General features: G+C 35.2%; 4 protein-coding genes across 9 annotated transcripts; 2 read left to right on the plus strand and 2 right to left on the minus strand.

Moving 5' to 3' along the window:
• Positions 1-934: 934 nt before the first annotated feature.
• Zyd (sodium/potassium/calcium exchanger zydeco) lies at positions 935-9,288 on the minus strand. The gene is made up of 8 exons (XM_072005551.1): positions 9,099-9,288; positions 3,923-4,096; positions 3,486-3,673; positions 3,075-3,315; positions 2,615-2,740; positions 2,121-2,336; positions 1,905-2,006; positions 935-1,750 (listed from the first exon to the last, which is right to left on the minus strand). Exons 1-8 carry the CDS (start codon positions 9,145-9,147, stop codon positions 1,407-1,409), a joined length of 1,440 nt encoding a protein of 479 aa, XP_071861652.1. The 5' UTR covers positions 9,148-9,288; the 3' UTR covers positions 935-1,406.
• LOC139988315 (sodium/potassium/calcium exchanger 4) lies at positions 4,053-14,902 on the plus strand. 3 transcript variants are annotated; one of them, XM_072005550.1, is made up of 9 exons: positions 4,053-4,205; positions 10,927-11,154; positions 11,293-11,480; positions 11,609-11,756; positions 11,959-12,060; positions 12,161-12,217; positions 12,313-12,522; positions 12,618-12,719; positions 13,199-14,902. In XM_072005550.1, exons 2-9 carry the CDS (start codon positions 11,088-11,090, stop codon positions 13,531-13,533), a joined length of 1,209 nt encoding a protein of 402 aa, XP_071861651.1. In that variant the 5' UTR covers positions 4,053-4,205; positions 10,927-11,087; the 3' UTR covers positions 13,534-14,902. The 3 variants fall into 3 exon arrangements, with proteins under 3 accessions (XP_071861651.1, XP_071861649.1, XP_071861648.1); XM_072005548.1 differs by lacking the exon at positions 4,053-4,205 and adding an exon at positions 9,561-9,719; XM_072005547.1 differs by lacking the exon at positions 4,053-4,205 and adding an exon at positions 9,983-10,366.
• Positions 14,096-14,991, minus strand: LOC139988319 (peptidyl-prolyl cis-trans isomerase). Its single transcript, XM_072005559.1, has one exon. It carries the CDS (start codon positions 14,733-14,735, stop codon positions 14,241-14,243), a length of 495 nt encoding a protein of 164 aa, XP_071861660.1. The 5' UTR covers positions 14,736-14,991; the 3' UTR covers positions 14,096-14,240.
• A 641-nt stretch (positions 14,992-15,632) lies between these two features.
• On the plus strand, positions 15,633-17,832 carry LOC139988318 (cdc42 homolog). Of its 4 annotated transcripts, none has more exons than XM_072005555.1 (5): positions 15,633-15,742; positions 16,312-16,513; positions 16,622-16,731; positions 16,817-17,014; positions 17,100-17,832. In XM_072005555.1, the coding sequence occupies exons 2-5, from the start codon at positions 16,336-16,338 to the stop codon at positions 17,187-17,189; spliced, it is 576 nt and encodes a 191-aa protein (XP_071861656.1). In that variant the 5' UTR covers positions 15,633-15,742; positions 16,312-16,335; the 3' UTR covers positions 17,190-17,832. The 4 variants fall into 4 exon arrangements, with proteins under 4 accessions (XP_071861656.1, XP_071861655.1, XP_071861657.1 ...); XM_072005554.1 differs by lacking the exon at positions 15,633-15,742 and adding an exon at positions 15,749-16,240; XM_072005556.1 differs by lacking the exon at positions 15,633-15,742 and adding an exon at positions 15,749-16,083.
• The last annotated feature ends 612 nt before the right edge of the window (positions 17,833-18,444 follow it).

An 18,444-nucleotide genomic window follows, 5' to 3' on the forward strand; every position in this document is an offset into this window, starting at 1 on the left:
CTTTCAATTATCGATACGATACATTCGCTAGCCGAACCATTGTCAATCGAAAAATCGGTAAGAAGGAACCGAGCAGTTGTTCAGCGTGTTTCGCGATAGGATTAAAACGAAATTACCAACAATCTCTTTTTAATAACTTATTACAGTACTTTATTAATCTCGTTAAGTTCTTAGATTACTTAAATATACACCCTGCGGCGAATTTCAGTACATGTCAATGTATTTTACCAAACAAACGTGATGTCAATCTTGGCGCGCAATTATCGAAACTTTCGTAATTCCCCCGTTCCGATAACCGATTATCATGGTGTTCTGCAATGATAACCGATTATCGAAACTTTATTTAATCGGACGTACTAGCTACCCAATATACGTATTCATATTCGTTTGATGTATGTGCTGTATTTCTCGAAATGAAACATTTATAAAAGCGGCAGTCTTTTCTACGCTATCGATCTACTGTATATACATATATTATATACATACATACATACATACATTACACACACACACCCACACACAAACACGCGCGCGCGCGCACGCACGCATGCACGAACATATGCATACTTCATTCATATATATATATATATATATGTGTGTATATATATGAATATACATATATACGATGTTACATACGTGTTCGTTATATATACTTCGTACTTTTGTTGATTTCTTAATCTTCGTTTGTCTCTAGCTTCTTTCGCTTTTCTTTGTAATCCAATTCTTTTCACCGACATCCTATTACGATCTTATTATTTATTATTTTAACAATGTTTTGTTTCCTAATTCCATTTACTCGTTTAATCATTGTTACCAACATTTTCTATCATTACGAATACGTGAGCACGCTTCAACATTCGGATCCTGCACTCGCATGAATAACAAACTCTTTCTTATTCTTTTACCAGAGGACGAAATTTCCTTGTTTTCTTCATTTTCCGTTTACTGTTTATGTCCCTAAATCACGTTAGAAATTACATGTTGTTCGTGGTAAGCGGAATAATTAGACGATAGCGCGAGAGAAAGAGTTGGAGAGATGGAAACGATAAAATTTGATCGCAATAGAGAAGTTAAAGGGTGATCGAGTATGTGATGACTTGATGTGAAAAAAAGGGTAGAAAAAAGGCGAAAAAGAAAAAGAGAGAAAAAGAGAGGGGGATGAGAGAGAGAAAAATGGGGGAGGAGGCATTGACGATGGATTACGAAGGAAAGAATGCCATGGAGTAACGGAGCCTCGGGGTGAAGGACGATCTCGTCGAAAACGAGACGGGAGAACAAATAGTTTCGTATAATGTAAAACAGCGTTCTTCGGTTCACAATGTTTTTCGTAAGTTCGGGAGAACGTACGAGGATCAGAGTAAACACCGTATGAAATATCATTAAGCAACTCTACTTTCGATTTCGGATCACTTGACCGTCCTCTGGCACGTGGGCAAGTTTACCCTGAAGAATACATTGAGTTCTATCAACGAGGCTAATATCAGAAATACGGCATACATACATAAACAGGCTCGACCAACTTTTCTATCAAGCTGAAACTTATTCGAAGCAAAAGCAATGTAGAGTAACATTAGTGTCGATAACAACGATATGGCACTGTACTCGAGCCCACCAGAATTTATACTGATGTAATGTTTTCCTGGTTGTGTCGGTGAAAACGAAGATTTAATTAGCCACGGTAGACCCAAACACAACAATATGTCAAAAGTGTTTGATCCGATCGAGTTGCTAATACCCATCGAGCCGTGTCCTGGTACAAAATAAATCGATCGAAAGATTTAACATAGAAACTACGCGGACGCGCCGTCCGTTTCAAATATTATTCATAAGTTAATAATTGTTCCTCACAGATTAATTCATTATTCATCTAATATATCATATGTTATATTCGCATATCAGCTTACCTTGTTTTGCCACTATTACGCTTGATACAGCCTCTGGTACGCTGGTACCAGCAGCCAGGAAAGTAATGCCCATCACGGAATCCGGTATTTTCAGAGTGTCTCCTGAAAGGAAAATAATCACGTTTGCCTCACCCTGTTTTCTTTTCTTTTTTCTTATACAATTTCAGTTCTATCTGTTCTTTCGCTTTTTTTTTTACTTGCTATCACTTTCATTACCAATTATAGTGATCATCCATGCGACCACATAGCTCAACGATCCAATCCAAATGATGCACATAAGGAACGTTATCGGAAACCAATTCTTGAATCGTGGCTTTTCACAATCCGGAATAGTACACATGAAAATTAAATGAATCGGCCAAGTCATAATCCATGCTGTTTTTCTTATCCACCCAGCTCGTGTCGGCCAAACCAATAATTCGTATTCATAATCTGTTTAACGTAAAAGTATGCAACGCTTTTATTTTCCCTCTTTTTCTCCTCCTCCCCCCCCCTTCCCTATCGACGCTTTCCGTCAACATGCTTCACTCTCACTCTCACTCTCTCTCTCTTTCTCTCTCTCTCTCTCTTGCTCCCTGCTCCCCGTCTCCTTATCAATATTCGTTGTTTAAAATTTGGAGAAACGTTCGGAAAGAAGTGAGTTTTGTTTCTATCCGTTTCCGAAATGGATAATACTAAATTTTGCCCAGTGAAATTTCTATACTACTTACTAGGGTCGGGATTCTCTTCTTGAGGTTTCGTTCCTCCATTTTGCAATGGTAGATCTATATGTTCAGTTTGTTCAACGGCCGATTGTACTTTGTCGGATCTTGCCATGTGAATTTCCGTGCTGCCTTCTAAAGAAACGACACTTTGTGTTTAACTTTTTTTAAATGGACAAATATACAAATGTTCGAAGCAAGTATATATATTGTAAGAAGCGTTGTAAATAAATCGGTACACAACTATATTTGCAACGATATTGAATGTACTATTCATTTGTACACAAACGTAAGTAAGAATATAGATATCTATGATTTCAAAGAAAAAGACTACGATATCCAAATCGTTATCGTTATTCGAGTCTATCTGAGCAGAGTAAAGTGTTTAGTGCTTGGAAATAGGTAATTCGTTTCTTCTTTATTTATTTTATGGCTGCTTAAAAAAGAAAGGAAAGGCACGTTCTCTTACCTGTCGCGTGTCGGTGATCATCCGTTGACGATCGATCAGCATTATGCGTACGGAATCGCGTGCATCGCTGAAACGATTTGTCCCAATACATGACGGCGATGTATACGATGTACAATAACACTAGCGTTAACGCTTCGTACCATTCTACTCGTTCGTCGTGTATGATACATATGAGAATGGCAACCGTAACGCCGTAGGCGAGGCAGTCTCTGCTAACTGGCCACCAGTCAAGAGGAACTACCTGTACGTATTCGATTAACGTACGTAGACCATTTGAGTTGCATAATACATAATATACATACAGGGAATATCGATAGGTTTCTTAATTGCACGCAGTCAACTAATAAAACGATAATAAAAACTTGTCCAATACTTTATGTGCACCAAGTTATGTAGATCACAAAAACTTACCATCCCAGCACCTATACCGCAGCAAGCCGGTACCGCGAGAATATTGAATACAGCCGAGCCTACTATTGTTCCGACACCGATGTCACCTTCGGTGATGAACGTGCCGATTGCGTTTACGAACAGTTCCGGCGCCGACGTCGCTGCGGCCATAAAGGTAGCACCTGCCACGTCCTTGGACATTGAAAGTGCTGAAATTGAAATTTAAAAACATTTAGAAACAAATCAAGAAATTCGTATTACTTTGGTTCATTTCACACTCGACTTCGTTCTTCCTCTACTTCCTTCTACGTACAAACCAGCTGGTTCACCCTCGAATCATTCAATAAATTTATTCATCGGGTAGACGAACACAAGCGAAAAACATATTTATAAATCGACACCAATCGTAGCTTCCTAGAAAATAATATATTTAGAAATAACTACGAAATGTTCCTTACCGTGACATATTTTTTCTACTGCGGGAACGAAAAATTTATCACACACTACCGCTAACGCGATAAACAGGTAAAGCGAAACGATTACGTGCACGACGACAGCTCCGCCCTGCCTCTGTTTCTCGTCGAAAAGGTCGTGTGGAAAGTCTTCTATCGCTGGAGGTGTACAATTTATACCTAGAACATAATATCTTTTTATTTTCATGTGTTTAATTCCATGTCCAATGCGTCGAAGAAAAGATTTGTTCCTGGATACCGATAAGGACGATCTATTTCATAGTAACAGGTAATTAACGTAACAGTTTGATATTTGACGATGGAACGATGGTCAAGCGAAAAAACGTATCTAATTCGAACGAATTGTCAATTCTTTCTTTTCTATTTTTTTATTTTTCATTGATGTCTATCCTACTTTCACCTATATTTGTTATATCATATTGAAGGAGGAAACGGCCGCATCACAAGAAAGAAGAGCGACGCGGCGTTATCATAGAATTCTTGCTTGCCATTTCTTGCTCTTAATCCCATTATATTTATTTCACGTCCATTATGTTTCTCGTCGATTTTTTCGATCACTTAATAAATCTTCATCGTTTAAAGATGATACCGGATGTATGTGTATACAGTAAAACGATCGTGTTTGCTTACATTCTATTGGCATTCGATTTTGGTTAACCTATTACATAAGTAGCGACGACCTTGCATACTTGGATAGAAACGCTCCACAAATGTGATTACGAACCCAGATAATCGGTTTGCATTCGTTCCAGCCACGATGATCACAAATATAATCGGTTCATTGACCTTCGCTGTTCACTCGTTGAATCTCTTTTCCCGGAAAGATATCTTACTTAAAAATTTAATTTCATTCATAATCACCTAGTGGCGACAATGATCATCGTAACGACGCGGTTTCCAATATACCATTCGAAAATAAATAAACGACACGCCTGCCGATTTTGGATACATACGTACTAATTGCAACATTCGAATTCATTTTCAGAACTTATATTCTAAACTGGCAAATAAATTCGAAGGAAAAACATACATATGTAACATATAAACACGTAAATAATTATGACGAATGATACGATGCAACACTTTATCGTAGACACGTATTAATCTATATATAGTTAAAAGTAAGTTGGAACAAAGAATAGTACACAAATTTCAAATAACCGTTCGTGTCATAGTTTACGAAGCATTTGCTTGCTCGGTTTCATAAGTTACTCGATGAAAACCATTCCCACGCGCACTCAAAGACAAATAACTCTCTTGGATATGGCAGATCAGAAATGATCGCTACAATTGTTCACTCGCGACTCTCTAGCTTTATCATCGAATCGTATCTTTGTCATTTATTTGGTATCTTCTTTTTAACTTTTACTACGACATTTATGTAGGTACACATGTACGTAAATAGGCGGATACAAACACATGCATATGCACATTTTTCATTACGAATGAATGGACGAAAATAGCAAAAATAAGAAAATTGAGGAAAACTATTTCTACTTTCAACGATAGATTCGTTTAATGCTCCAGTTTATCAATAACTATAAGTAAATGAAATATCGATGAGCATTAGACGATGAGTTTTGACGGATATTATGTACAAGTGCTAATAAATGTCTCTCACCACAAAATTTTTCGTTATATAGGTAAATCGTGAGAAATGTCTGATGCTTCGCTAAATTTTATCGCATTTCTCGGTTTTCATCTAGCGTCTTTTCAACAAGTTATAGTTATTGGCCGTAGTTTGTTAAACTTTGATTTTCCCGATAATTCGATGTTGATTTACCTATTCTGTTTGATCCATTTCGTACATTCATTTCTCAAGTTTCGATACAAAACTCATTTAACCTTAAGTGTATCTAACAATATTTTTACAGCATAATAATCTCTCCATAACAAAGTTTCACTTGTGTATCATTGTTCCTTATTATATCCCAACGCATTCCGAATAAATGAAATGGCAGGCAAACTAAAAGTTTTATATTCCCTCTCATCGATCTTTTCTCGTAAATATCATTAAAATATGTGGTTCATGCGACAACGGTATTTCATAGCAATGGTTGTATAACGAAAAGAAAAAATATTCTTTTTCAGTAAATATTGGAAATAAGAGCGAATTTACGGATTTCAATGACCTTCAAATATGTTGTCAAGGTGAACATTCTGGAGAACTTTTTCCTATACATATAACCGCTGCGCTGTTCGGCTTTAGTTTTCAGGTTATGTATAAAGCAATTTATGTTTAATACTATACGCATTATTTAATAACTTATTTTATAAATTTTTGTTTTGTAAACAATTTTTCAATGGAAGTAGATACGTATGTCATATTGAAATATTTACTACATTTTTGACCAATCGAAAATTCTGAAATAAGTGCAACATTCTATATATCAATCAACTCATCGAGGATTATTTCACGCCTAATGGCGGCCGGATACTACTCTGACCCAACCTATAACACATTGATTTTCCTTTTCTATTTATATAATATTACAAGTGGTTTCCTTTCATCAATGCTTTAAGTTTAGGTTGGGCTATATAAAAGTACGGTCGTTTATTCCAGTATGGAGTGTAATCATAAACTAAATTTAATTCGTTTTCTGCGAATATCTTGAAAAGTAACGCCGAGCGATGGTTTTATGTATGTATAGGAAATAGTGGTTTAGAATATTGATTTGGTTAATATATTTCAAGGACTTTGAAATCGGCGAAGTCGCCCCTTTTTCCATTATATATTGTTTTTCTTACGAGGACTCCTTGCGCATATTCCTACCTTCGTTTGCGGAGCTATTCAACGTCACTCACATTTTCCATGTGATTTTCTCTCATCCCATTTTAAAGTTTCCGTCGTTAAACGTTTCTCTACATCGTATACATATCTGCATGTGTATATATATATATGGTATATGTATATTGTATATACATTAATGACGATCGTTGGAAATGAAGATCAATTTGAAAGTGATATCCCATTGTTGGTGTACATGCGTGAAAGAAAAGTCCTGTCTAAGTTCAAATTCAATAACTTTGTTTCTTCACCTCCGTTCTTAGATCTTGATAATTCTTCTCCTATAACCTGTTACAATCGACGTAATGAAGCAAACGATGCACGTATTGGTGTCTTGTACAGGTTACACAGCTGTATAGTTGATGTGACTTCCTACCGATTAAGCAACCTAAAGAAGTTAAATTGCTCTCATTCAAGTTGGCAGAGGAGATGCCATTCATGTCTAATGTACGTCGTATAAACTAGATATAACGTGGCTTGACCATTCGGTGTCGAACGGTTTCGTCTCGTTGGAAACAAACGATGACCATCGGCTTGATCGCCGATCATTAAACGTTGATTCTCAATTAGCAATCTGTTGATTTTTCTTTCATCACATCGTCGCAATTTCGAAAGAACTCAAAACTTTATTATTTCTTCTGTGTTTCGAACGCCGATAAGATCTATCGTATACGATGCACAGGATTTTTCATTTATATTTTTGCGTTTCTTCGCATTTCGATATTTATTCAAAAAGAATAATGTGCGAGAGCGGAGACAGTATTTTTATCATTATATAAACTTTTGCAGTTCAAATGCATCCAGACGGAACATTTCTCAAAATCTCAATCCTAAATCATAAATACTATATTACTAATACTGTTCACCTCTTCGTCTCACTTTGCTCCATTACACGGCTATCTATTGAAATTGATATATATATATATATATGTATATATATATATTGACATATATATATACATATAGTTGCACCGATTCATTTTATGATTCCTTTATAAAAATTATAATACCAACATGTCTCATGATTGTACGTACGTTAACGGGCATCGTATTATACTTAAATAAAAAAAAGTAACAATAATTTATCAACACAAAGACCACAAATGTTACGAATGTTAATTAACATGTTAATGTTTAAGCATCTGTTAAACGTAGCATTTGTTACGAGTAACGAATCGTGCGAATACATAGGTACATAATAATATATGTCCATGAGTTTGAACAAGTTTCATTATCACTAACGGTAACACAAACTAAATCTTTTGACACGGATCGTTATATCCAATAACTTATCAAATTGTTTAAACAAGGTTTCAATTAACCTGCATATAGAAGAACGACATGCGATGTGAAACTGGGATGAAATAAAAACAAGTAAAGGAAGTAGAAAAGAAGAAGAACGGTCGAGAGGTAGAGGGCAAAGAGCGAGAGAGCGAGAAAGAGTGTGTGTGTGTGTGTGTGTGTGTGTGTGTGAGAGAGAGAGAGAGAGAGGAGGAGGAGAGAAAAGAGAGAGAGGAGGAGAGAGGAGGAGAGAAAGGAGAGTGAAGGTGATCGAACAGAGAAAAGAGAGCAACGAGATTCAATTCATTCTATAAATTTTGGGATAAACATGTCTCTAGCCTGCACACGATCTCTTGTAGAAATAAAGATCACAGAACTCTTGCGATTTATAAAGAGAAAGAGATAATGAATAATTCATACGTCTCATATGAACAAACATTTTACTTTACGCGTACGTTGTGCTTTGACAAGCGCCCTTCTGCGCAAGATTAGTTTTGAATATCTCGTCTTATTCGTAGTCCTTTAGACCAATCGATCATCGGAAACTAAATCACAAGTATTGATGCGCGATACGCAGCACCGCACGACACACCTGTACGTTTAATTGAATTCAGTTGAAAATACACTAAATGTTTGGAACGATTTTCTATTTTTGGCTTCTATTTTTAGTTGATCTTGTATCGTTGTCCCTTTCCTCTTTTCTCAGTCTTCTTCCTTCTTCCATTTGTCTGCCTCATTTTCTACCCCATACTCATTCTCCTTCATCTTCCTTTTCCTTATGATGTATACTATTCTTCTACTCTTCCCTCTGTTGTTATTGCTGCTGCTAATGCTGATGTTAGCCATCCTGCTGTCCCTCCACTTCCTTCTCTTCCTCCTCCTTCTCCTCGTCTTCCTCCACCTCCTCCTGTTCCTTCTCTTCCTACGTCTCCTCCACCTTGTTCGATACTTTAATTCCGATTTTTTAATATCATTCCGTTCTATCTTTCACCGCCATCGAAGCACACCTCCCTAACCATTCTTGTATCGATCGAACATGTACCATAAAAAAGCATCCGTTCCCGATAATATTCAAAATATATTTGAACGAACCTCCTCCTAAGTCAGACGTATCCATGTTGTCAATCCCGTTGTCACACATATACTACATTAACAACTACTCCGAAGTCCGGCAGCGTTTGTTGGAATCGCCCCTCCCTCTAACTCTTCTCTTCTCATCTCTCGCGCATCGCGCCCGCTGAATCGTGCCGCGGTCAAAATGCGAAATCGTCATCGCACTAATCGTCGTTATGGCTTCCTTGAAAATTGAACGTCGTGCCGTATATATTCTATTCCGACACAATCAAGCATTTTGCATTACTTATTCCCTTCAAATTTATTCCTCCAGTCGCACACGTCGCATACACACACTCGCGCGCGTCCATTCTTTCCCATCGAATATTTTAAAAGCAGCATTACGATATTCTGGGAAATAAACTAACTAACAAACGGATTGATAGAAAAGCTTTTAAAGACAGTAAACAGTGTGACGGGATACGATACAATGGGCTACAATAGAAACAACTTGCAGCAGTAAAAACGTAATGTCGTTCTCTCTGTATGATGCGCGCAAAGAAAACAATTAGCACTGTCAATTGTAAATAAGTTGACTGTCAATCTACTGTAACTACGATTCAAGGTGTACGGTTCCATTCGAAAAAATGCAACGGACAAGTAAGTAGAACTAAAAAAATGAAAATGAATGAAGAAACAAATTGATTCATGCCCCTTCTTTTAAATCTCTAACTGTGATGATGTTTCAAAACTGAAACGCGTATATACATTTGTACACTGTACACACGTAAATATGAATATAATGTCTCACAATAGATAATCACATATATAAGGATAAATATCAGTAAACGTAACCATATACATATAAGTTTATGGTATACAACATTACAGAGCATTCACCCGTTGTCGATAGATATGTAATTGACAATTAAAATGCTCTAGTAGCAGGAATACTCCTGTTGTTGGATTATCAGTAAAGGGATGTCTTTATTCGCTCTGTATAGTATCTTATCTGTGTAAAGTTAAAACCGATAATGCTCGTAAACGAAAAACATCGATGCGGTCTGCTTGGCAAATCGAAATTAGTATCATACGGAACGGCAAGTCGCACCGTTAACTCGATCACTGAAACTTGTCGCTGATTAATTAAAACAGCGACTACGAAATGCCGCGGAAACATAGAAAAATGATAGGCTACAAAATATTCTGTATGATCGTCGTTCCAACGATATATTTGATCTTCGTTAATACGTTAGCAATATTTCTTCCAAACAATGCAGCAAGTGCGAATAACCCTACGGATACGCGTAAGTCTCGTTTTCTGAATTCTCCGTATTTACAATTCTTCCTCTTCCTTTCTCTTATGTTATATGTGCCTTATACATATCAAGTAATTCATATTGTATCATATTATTGTCATAAGTAAACAAAAGTCCATGTCTTATGACATTCTTAAACATACATTTGTCACTTATTGCGACATACACGATTAATTACGTTCTCTGAAAGAGTAAAGGAACAACTAATAACAAGCGATAAGTAATAAAGGGCAATTATGATGAGGCATTCGACGTCTAACGAATGCGTATACACGGATGCATGCCGCTACGTTGAACGAAAAAGATGGTGGAGATATCGAGATACTAAAATTCAGAATGAATCATTACGTAATATGTTCGCATTATCAATACGATCTATATATAATATATCTTATATATACATATAAAACTTTCACCTTTCACCTCTACGCTTGTTCTCCTTACTTTCCATTTATAACATAACATAGTTCCTTCGTTATCATTGGAATTTACACATATAGTTACTATTATATATCATTAAGAGTAAGTACATACTCTATCTCTTTAAGGACTTCGCAAGTTATTGCAAATTGGACCAAGCACTATCGAAGCTGGAGAAAATGAGGTAAACTGCACTCCTCCAGCGATAAAAGAGTTTCCATCGGATGGCCTTACTCGACAGCAAAGACAATCGGGTCTTATAGCTATACATTTCGTGATAGCGATTTACATGTTTCTGTTACTCGCTATTGTTTGTGATGATTTTTTTGTACCGTCGATTAAAAAAATTTGCCATAGTAAGTTCAGTATAGCCGTTTTAATTCATTTCCACTTTATATTTATTTCAAGAAACACTATCGTTAAGATCTAAGAAAATTTTTCATATAGCTAATACAGCTAAAACGTTGGAACTATTACATGGATTTGATTTTCAGAGATTAACGTAACAGAAGATGTCGCAGGAGCAACAATTATGGCAGCAGCTAGCTCTAGCCCAGAGCTGTTTATCAATATTGTAGGTACTTTTGTCACGGAAGGAGATTTGGGCGTCGGCACGATTGTTGGTTCTGCTGTTTTCAATATATTAGCTGTACCTGCTTGTTGTGGTTTATTTGCAAATCAGGTGAGATCTTTCCCTTATGTCTTACATAAACGGAACACACTATCGATTATGTATAAATCGAAAATAAAATCAAGTATATGAAAAAGGAAAACAAGAAAGAAACACGAATAAAACAAATCTTTGTTCAGGTATTGAATCTGGAAGGGTGGCCTGTCACGCGAGATACTATCGCATACGCAATCACAGTTCTCTTACTTATTTTAACTTTACGAGACGGTCGTATCGAATGGTACGAGGCATTGATTCTCGTTCTCTTGTATGTTTTGTACATTTTAGGTAAGTTTATGAAATACTATTCAGGTAATTCCCCATCGTTACTTGATTCTTTCTATTCATAAGTGATAAAACCTTTTAATTTTAAGTTGAGAAACTAAATAAATATTTCCTTCCATTTTTACGAATCTTCATTGCTACTTTATAATTTCCATAGACTGTTTATATCACTAATCAAATGAAACGGAAATGTTTATCGTTCTAGCAATGTGTTTCGATCGGAGTATACATCAGTTTATTCGATCTTTAACAAATACAAGAAAGAAGTACAAGAATATTTCCGAATCAACTCCCCTACTTTCTAATGGTATTGTTTATATCGATTAATTTTTTATTCAATTCAATTCTCTGAATTATACGTCGTTGAGTTTCATTTAAAAACACACGTCATCCGTTTGTTCTGTCAGACCTGGTTAAAAGCACGGATATTAATTTGTTGGAATCGAGCGGTGAAGATGAATCGCGTAAGTAACATAGATTGCATGAAAATATGTACAAGAATCCTTTGAGATGAAAAATAAATATCTATCTATGTGTATATATACATATATTATTTTAGTTGATATCGTGAATATGAAGAATTGGCCAAATTCGACATGCGAACGGATTTGGTGGTTAATTACTTGGCCTATAAATTTTGTGCTCCTCATTACGATTCCTGACTGTAGAAGAAGCACATTGAAATCTTGGTACCCCCTTACTTTTATTATGTGTATAATATGGATAGCAACTACTTCGTACATAGTTGGTTGGGTCATCACTGTAATTGGTACGTATCTTTGCAACAATTGTTGTTATCGTTCCCAAATATCTAAATGCACTCGTTTTATTCCCAATATCGATTTAAAATAATCCTTATTTCAGGTGATACATTTAGGATTCCTGATTCCATAATGGGATTGACGTTTCTTGCGGCAGGAATGAGTGTACCGGAGGCTGTTTCTAGTGTTATCGTTGCGAATCAAGGTAATTTTCTTCATTTTACGCTTTCACTCATCGATACCTTGCTAATAGAAGAACCAACTAAAACGAATTTTCATTAAAACGCACCTCCAAAGTAACTGATTAACCTTTGGAGTGATTTTCTTGTGGTAATCGGTACATCGATCTAGAAATAATATATATGTAGCTAGCGAATAGCGGTCACGATAACGTAGCTATCGTGAAATATCACGATAACTATGTTATCGTGAGACGGTTAGGTTACGATAACGCACCGCGTGATATTATCACGATATTATTATCAAATTTGCCCCATCTTAGAATCGCTTTATAATCAGTTACAAACCACGTCGTTTCATTATGTATTTACCGTATTATAAATGTCTTTACTTTTTCTTCATGACTAGCGTTCATAAAGTATCAATATTTCATGATCTTTTTCCTTTGTTTTTTCCTAATCTTTCTTTCTTATTTAATATTGCTGATTCAAAATATGATTTTAGGACACGGAGCCATGGGCATAAGTAATTCGATCGGTTCAAATGTATTCGACGTGTTACTTTGTCTCGGATTACCATGGTTTCTGAAAGCAGCACTTTTTCCGAAAACACCTGGTGATCATTATGTAACGATTAATTCACAAGGTCTGGTTTACAATTCCATATCGTTATTTTCTACTCTCACCGTACTTTATTTGTCTCTTCTAATTGGCAAATTTAAATTGACTCGATCCATTGGAATAGTTTGCCTCGTTATGTACGTAATTTTCTTGGTATTTGCTTCCATCCTCGAACTCAATATCTTCTTTGTAGTTAATTTACCAATATGTGTTCACTGATACATATGTTTGTTAATTTACTAACAACCTATCTTTACTTGCCAAGTTTTGCAAAAGGATTCGGAGTTTCGAATCAGGCTCTCCTTCTATATCCTTTCGATATTTTGATACGCGCTATGAATCGTTGGAACATCAATTGAACATTGGTCTCACAATGAATCTATCGTGCTTGTCGTAAATAATTCAACTTTTAATTAGCACATTATATTTTCCTGAATGTCTGTGCGCATTCTACTGTATTATTTTGTGATGCATATGTACTTATGAATTTGTAAATGTATAAATTTAATGAGTGTAATATATGAATGCCTAATGTATGTATGTATATATGATATTTATATAGCTATTTCAAAGATTTACAAATCATTTATATTTAGCATAAGTGTTTTTCAAATAAATTTCTGATGTACTGTACTTGTAGTTTAGCCAAGATGTGAAAGAAAATTACAGAGATTTTTATAGTCCTCTGATATATGTAACGTATAATGTATCTCATTACAAAGTAAGTTTCGGTGGAAATGTATAGCTGTACGAATATGTCAGAGAGAGAAAAAAAACACAGTTATTTATGTCATCCAAACAGACGCATTATTTCATTTGTTGTTTGTATATATTTGCACTACATTATTCATTTTACAAGAATTTGTCTATCAAGAAAAAGAAAATACATATGTATGATATATTATAAAGGTGCAAAATACAATGCTTTAAAGTTGACCGCAATTGGTAATTACAATCTTCTGGTGTGTTTTCCCACTTTGAGAGCCATAACCCTCAATTTTTTTTACTACACCCATACCATCAACTACAGAACCAAAAACTACATGCTTATTATCCAACCAAGCTGTCTTTATAGTAGTTAGAAAAAATTGTGAACCGTTGGTATTAGACCCAGAATTTGCCATAGACAATATGCCAGGTCCAGTGTGTTTCAATTCAAAATTTTCATCTTCAAATTTTTCCCCATAAATAGATTTTCCTCCTGTACCATTGTGATTAGTGAAATCACCACCTTGGCACATAAATTTGGGAATTACTCGGTGAAAGGTACTTCCTTTATATCCGAAACCTTTTTCTCCTGTACAAAGAGCGCGAAAGTTTTCTGCTGTCTTTGGAACTACATCTGTTCGTAATTCCATCACGATACGACCCAATGGTTTATCATCAGCGGCTACATCAAAATATACTCGAGGCAAAACCATAACGATATTTGCAAAGCGTACTTTACTTTTTCACAACACCTCTTTCTCAGCAGATGACATATAACGAGCAACAATAATTAAGCATACGTTATTTTGTAATTCAACTTATGCTACTTTAATTTATTTAAGAAATAACTGAACCAAACAAAATCGTTTAGCAAAAATAACTAGGTTAGTTTCTTTCGCTTAGAAATACATATGATTAAAGTATGATCGACACGACATCTTCGTTGTCACACTGTACCAGATGTGACCAGCCTAAACATGAATCACTTATATTTATGATATGTAGGTATATTATATACATCAGCGGTTCTTAATCTTTTGCTTACCACAGATCTCCTTTAAATATATAATTTTTTGTTGTCCCCAAGACCTAATTTAAAATTTAAATCTAGAACATGCCTTAAACATATATATTCAAAACATTCATCAATTAGTCATCAAGAATTTTGGAGAGGATAAATATTTTTTATTCCAATAATAAAAGGATAACTTATGTATGTAAAAACTTCGCTGCCCCGCGGAGGTTTGCAGGCTAATTATTTTACATATTTGCTTATTTAAATTGTTTTACGTTTTAATAGATATTATCTGATATTACGAATAATATATATACATATATTGTATATGATCGTAATTGAGATCATTCGTTTTCTATGCATACTATTGTATATTTATCTTCTATATGTATATATTACAATATGCACTATTTGATAAATATAAATGCACATCCTTCATATTCGTTATAATTTCGATAAAACAATCTGTTATCAATGTGTGAAACAATTTTTAGCATTACAATTCTCTCTAATAACTTGTTCGATATTACTAATTCATTATTATAACAGATCATACTGCGAAAGCAAACAAGGTGTTATAGACGGGTAAAACGTTGCTATAGATGGCGGTTGCATACTGTATTCTTGAATTACTGTATCGTTGGCTTTCTATATTCGTTCGAAAAATTTGTGACAGTAAAGTGTGTTGTCGACGCCCAGTTACTCGTGAGTGTTTCGGTTAAATTTTGTGTATTTCTTTTCTTAATGCGATTTGCATTTTGCAATGGGTTAAATAGTGAAAAATGTCACTGCATATATTTGAGCATATATTCGAATGATAATTTTTTAAAGTAGAAGTCGATAGATTTGACAAAATACCAAAAATGGCGATCTGAAAAAACAATTATTTCATACAATATCTACGTATAATTGGATCGACTCATTAAGAATTGGCAAACGTGTACCCTTCCGTCATTTCTGCATAATATTTCTTTCTATTCGCTTGACGGAAACGAATATCTTTGAAGTAACGTTTGGAACGTTCAACATATATTTCCTTTTACCTAGTAAAGTATACAATAGAACGTTAGGGGACATAATTGGACGTGACGGGATGTAATGAAACGTGACGAAAACCGACGGAATTGAGTAGGACTGGACTAGACCAGACATTGCAAAACCGAACGAGACGAAACTTTATGTTACTTTCGACGATAACCTCGTGTAAGAGAACTCGGTATATGTAAACGTATACACTACCACTAATAACGTTTACACGTTTCTTTTGTACATAGAGATATTCCAGGCAAAGAGGAAAAATGCAGACAATTAAATGCGTTGTAGTTGGGGATGGTGCAGTAGGTAAAACTTGTCTGTTGATTTCATACACCACGAATAAGTTTCCATCCGAATATGTCCCAACAGTGTTTGATAATTATGCTGTGACTGTTATGATTGGCGGTGAACCATATACCTTAGGATTGTTCGATACAGCAGGTAATTATTAGTTTGCTCTATATATATTAAAATATATTTGTTTTTCTTTCATCTGTTTTGTTAACTATATGTGAGATAATTTATTGATTCTTAATCTTTGATTTAAAGGTCAGGAGGATTATGACCGGCTACGTCCTTTAAGTTATCCTCAAACTGATGTGTTTCTTGTTTGTTTCTCGGTTGTGTCACCATCGTCATTTGAAAACGTTAAAGAGAAGGTATATATGTGGATTTCATATTTATAGTATCGTTAATTGCATTTAGAAAAGCGATTTCCCAGCTTAGTTAGAATTCTTGTATCAGTGGGTTCCAGAAATTACTCATCATTGTCAAAAGACTCCATTCTTACTGGTGGGTACTCAGATCGATTTACGAGACGATGCGGCGACTATAGAAAAACTTGCAAAAAATAAACAAAAGCCTATATCTGCGGAACAAGGTGAGAAACTTGCCAAAGAACTCAAAGCAGTAAAGTATGTGGAATGCAGTGCTCTTACACAGGTATAATTTTGTTTATAGTATATTTTACCCTTATAGTTTATGATGTGTCTTTGATTCTTAAGATATCGTTTCCTCGAATGTTTAGAAAGGTTTGAAAAACGTGTTCGACGAAGCTATTCTAGCAGCGTTAGAGCCTCCAGAACCAGTTAGAAGAAGACGATGTATCGTTTTGTAGAGAGCAACTAACATCGTTTTTAAAACCTATTAGCACTGTTCGGACGATGACTGCTGTATGAATTTGTCATACAGTGCATACGAGAATACTTTCGACTAATGATAGTTCGTCTGACTATCTGTGCGATCTATCTTTCGTTTTCAACCATTCGACGTACGCTCGATTCGAAGAAATAATTCGATCCAGAAAAGGTGAAGACAAGCATTTTATGTATAAGAAATATCCACACATATACATGTATATTATGTGCGTACAAGTGCACGTGTGTGTGTGTATATATATATGCATTCATGCATACTTATACACTGAGCGCGCGTGCACAGACACACATACACACACACACAGAAGCAGACACACCCATACCAATATTTATCCTTTCGTCGACTGGTTCATCGAAAAAAGATAATCTACGGTTGGTTTTTGCTTCAACCAATTCGAAGCAGCGAGCGAACATCGATGCTTCTTGGCAATCGCGTGGAAGGAACAATGTAATTATTGACAACTGTGAACATCTACACGAATTTCGTATAAAAAATACTTGTAAAACATTCTTCTATTTAATATGTAAGACGTTTTTATTGATAACTTAGTAGTGTGAATTTTTTAATAAATCAGTTTAAAAAAAGATTATGATTGAAACATACGAGTACATCTTTTATAGTTTTTGTTTACCTTTACGTCATTTTTACGTTCTTTAATGATTTAACTATTTTTTCTTAACAATAGTGCCGGGGTGCCTCCTTTTATCTCAGTTTTCGATACTTTCAAAATGATAAAACCTTTGACCTGTGGTTAAAGCTTTATTTACATACATTTTTTCACGATGATATATCATGGAATAATTAAGTAGTAAGTAAGAATAATTAAGTAAACTATATTACATGTAAAACCTGTTTCTAAGCTTGGCCATTTACCATAAAAGTTTGGTATCTAACTTTGGGTTAAAATTGATTACATTCGAATTCGAATGTTATCTTACTTTCTATTCTATCATGATTACTTAATCTCTATTAGGTCGCTATGATGTTGACTGCGTCATCATACGTGTATTTTGATATACGCACACTAACATTTGTTGTCGACAAAAGGTTTATCATACGTTTTATGAAATAAGATGCATTTAATTGTTTCTATTACCGTTTGCCATTTAAAAAATCAATGCGTTACACTCACGGAAAGGGTATCACAAAAGGTGCGGCATGCCTGCTATGTGTAGTCGTGTAACGTACTTATGGTTGGCTTGAATTTCAGAAAA

Source organism: Bombus fervidus, chromosome 6, assembly GCF_041682495.2.
Source record: "Bombus fervidus isolate BK054 chromosome 6, iyBomFerv1, whole genome shotgun sequence".
Lineage (NCBI taxonomy): Eukaryota > Metazoa > Arthropoda > Insecta > Hymenoptera > Apidae > Bombus > Bombus fervidus.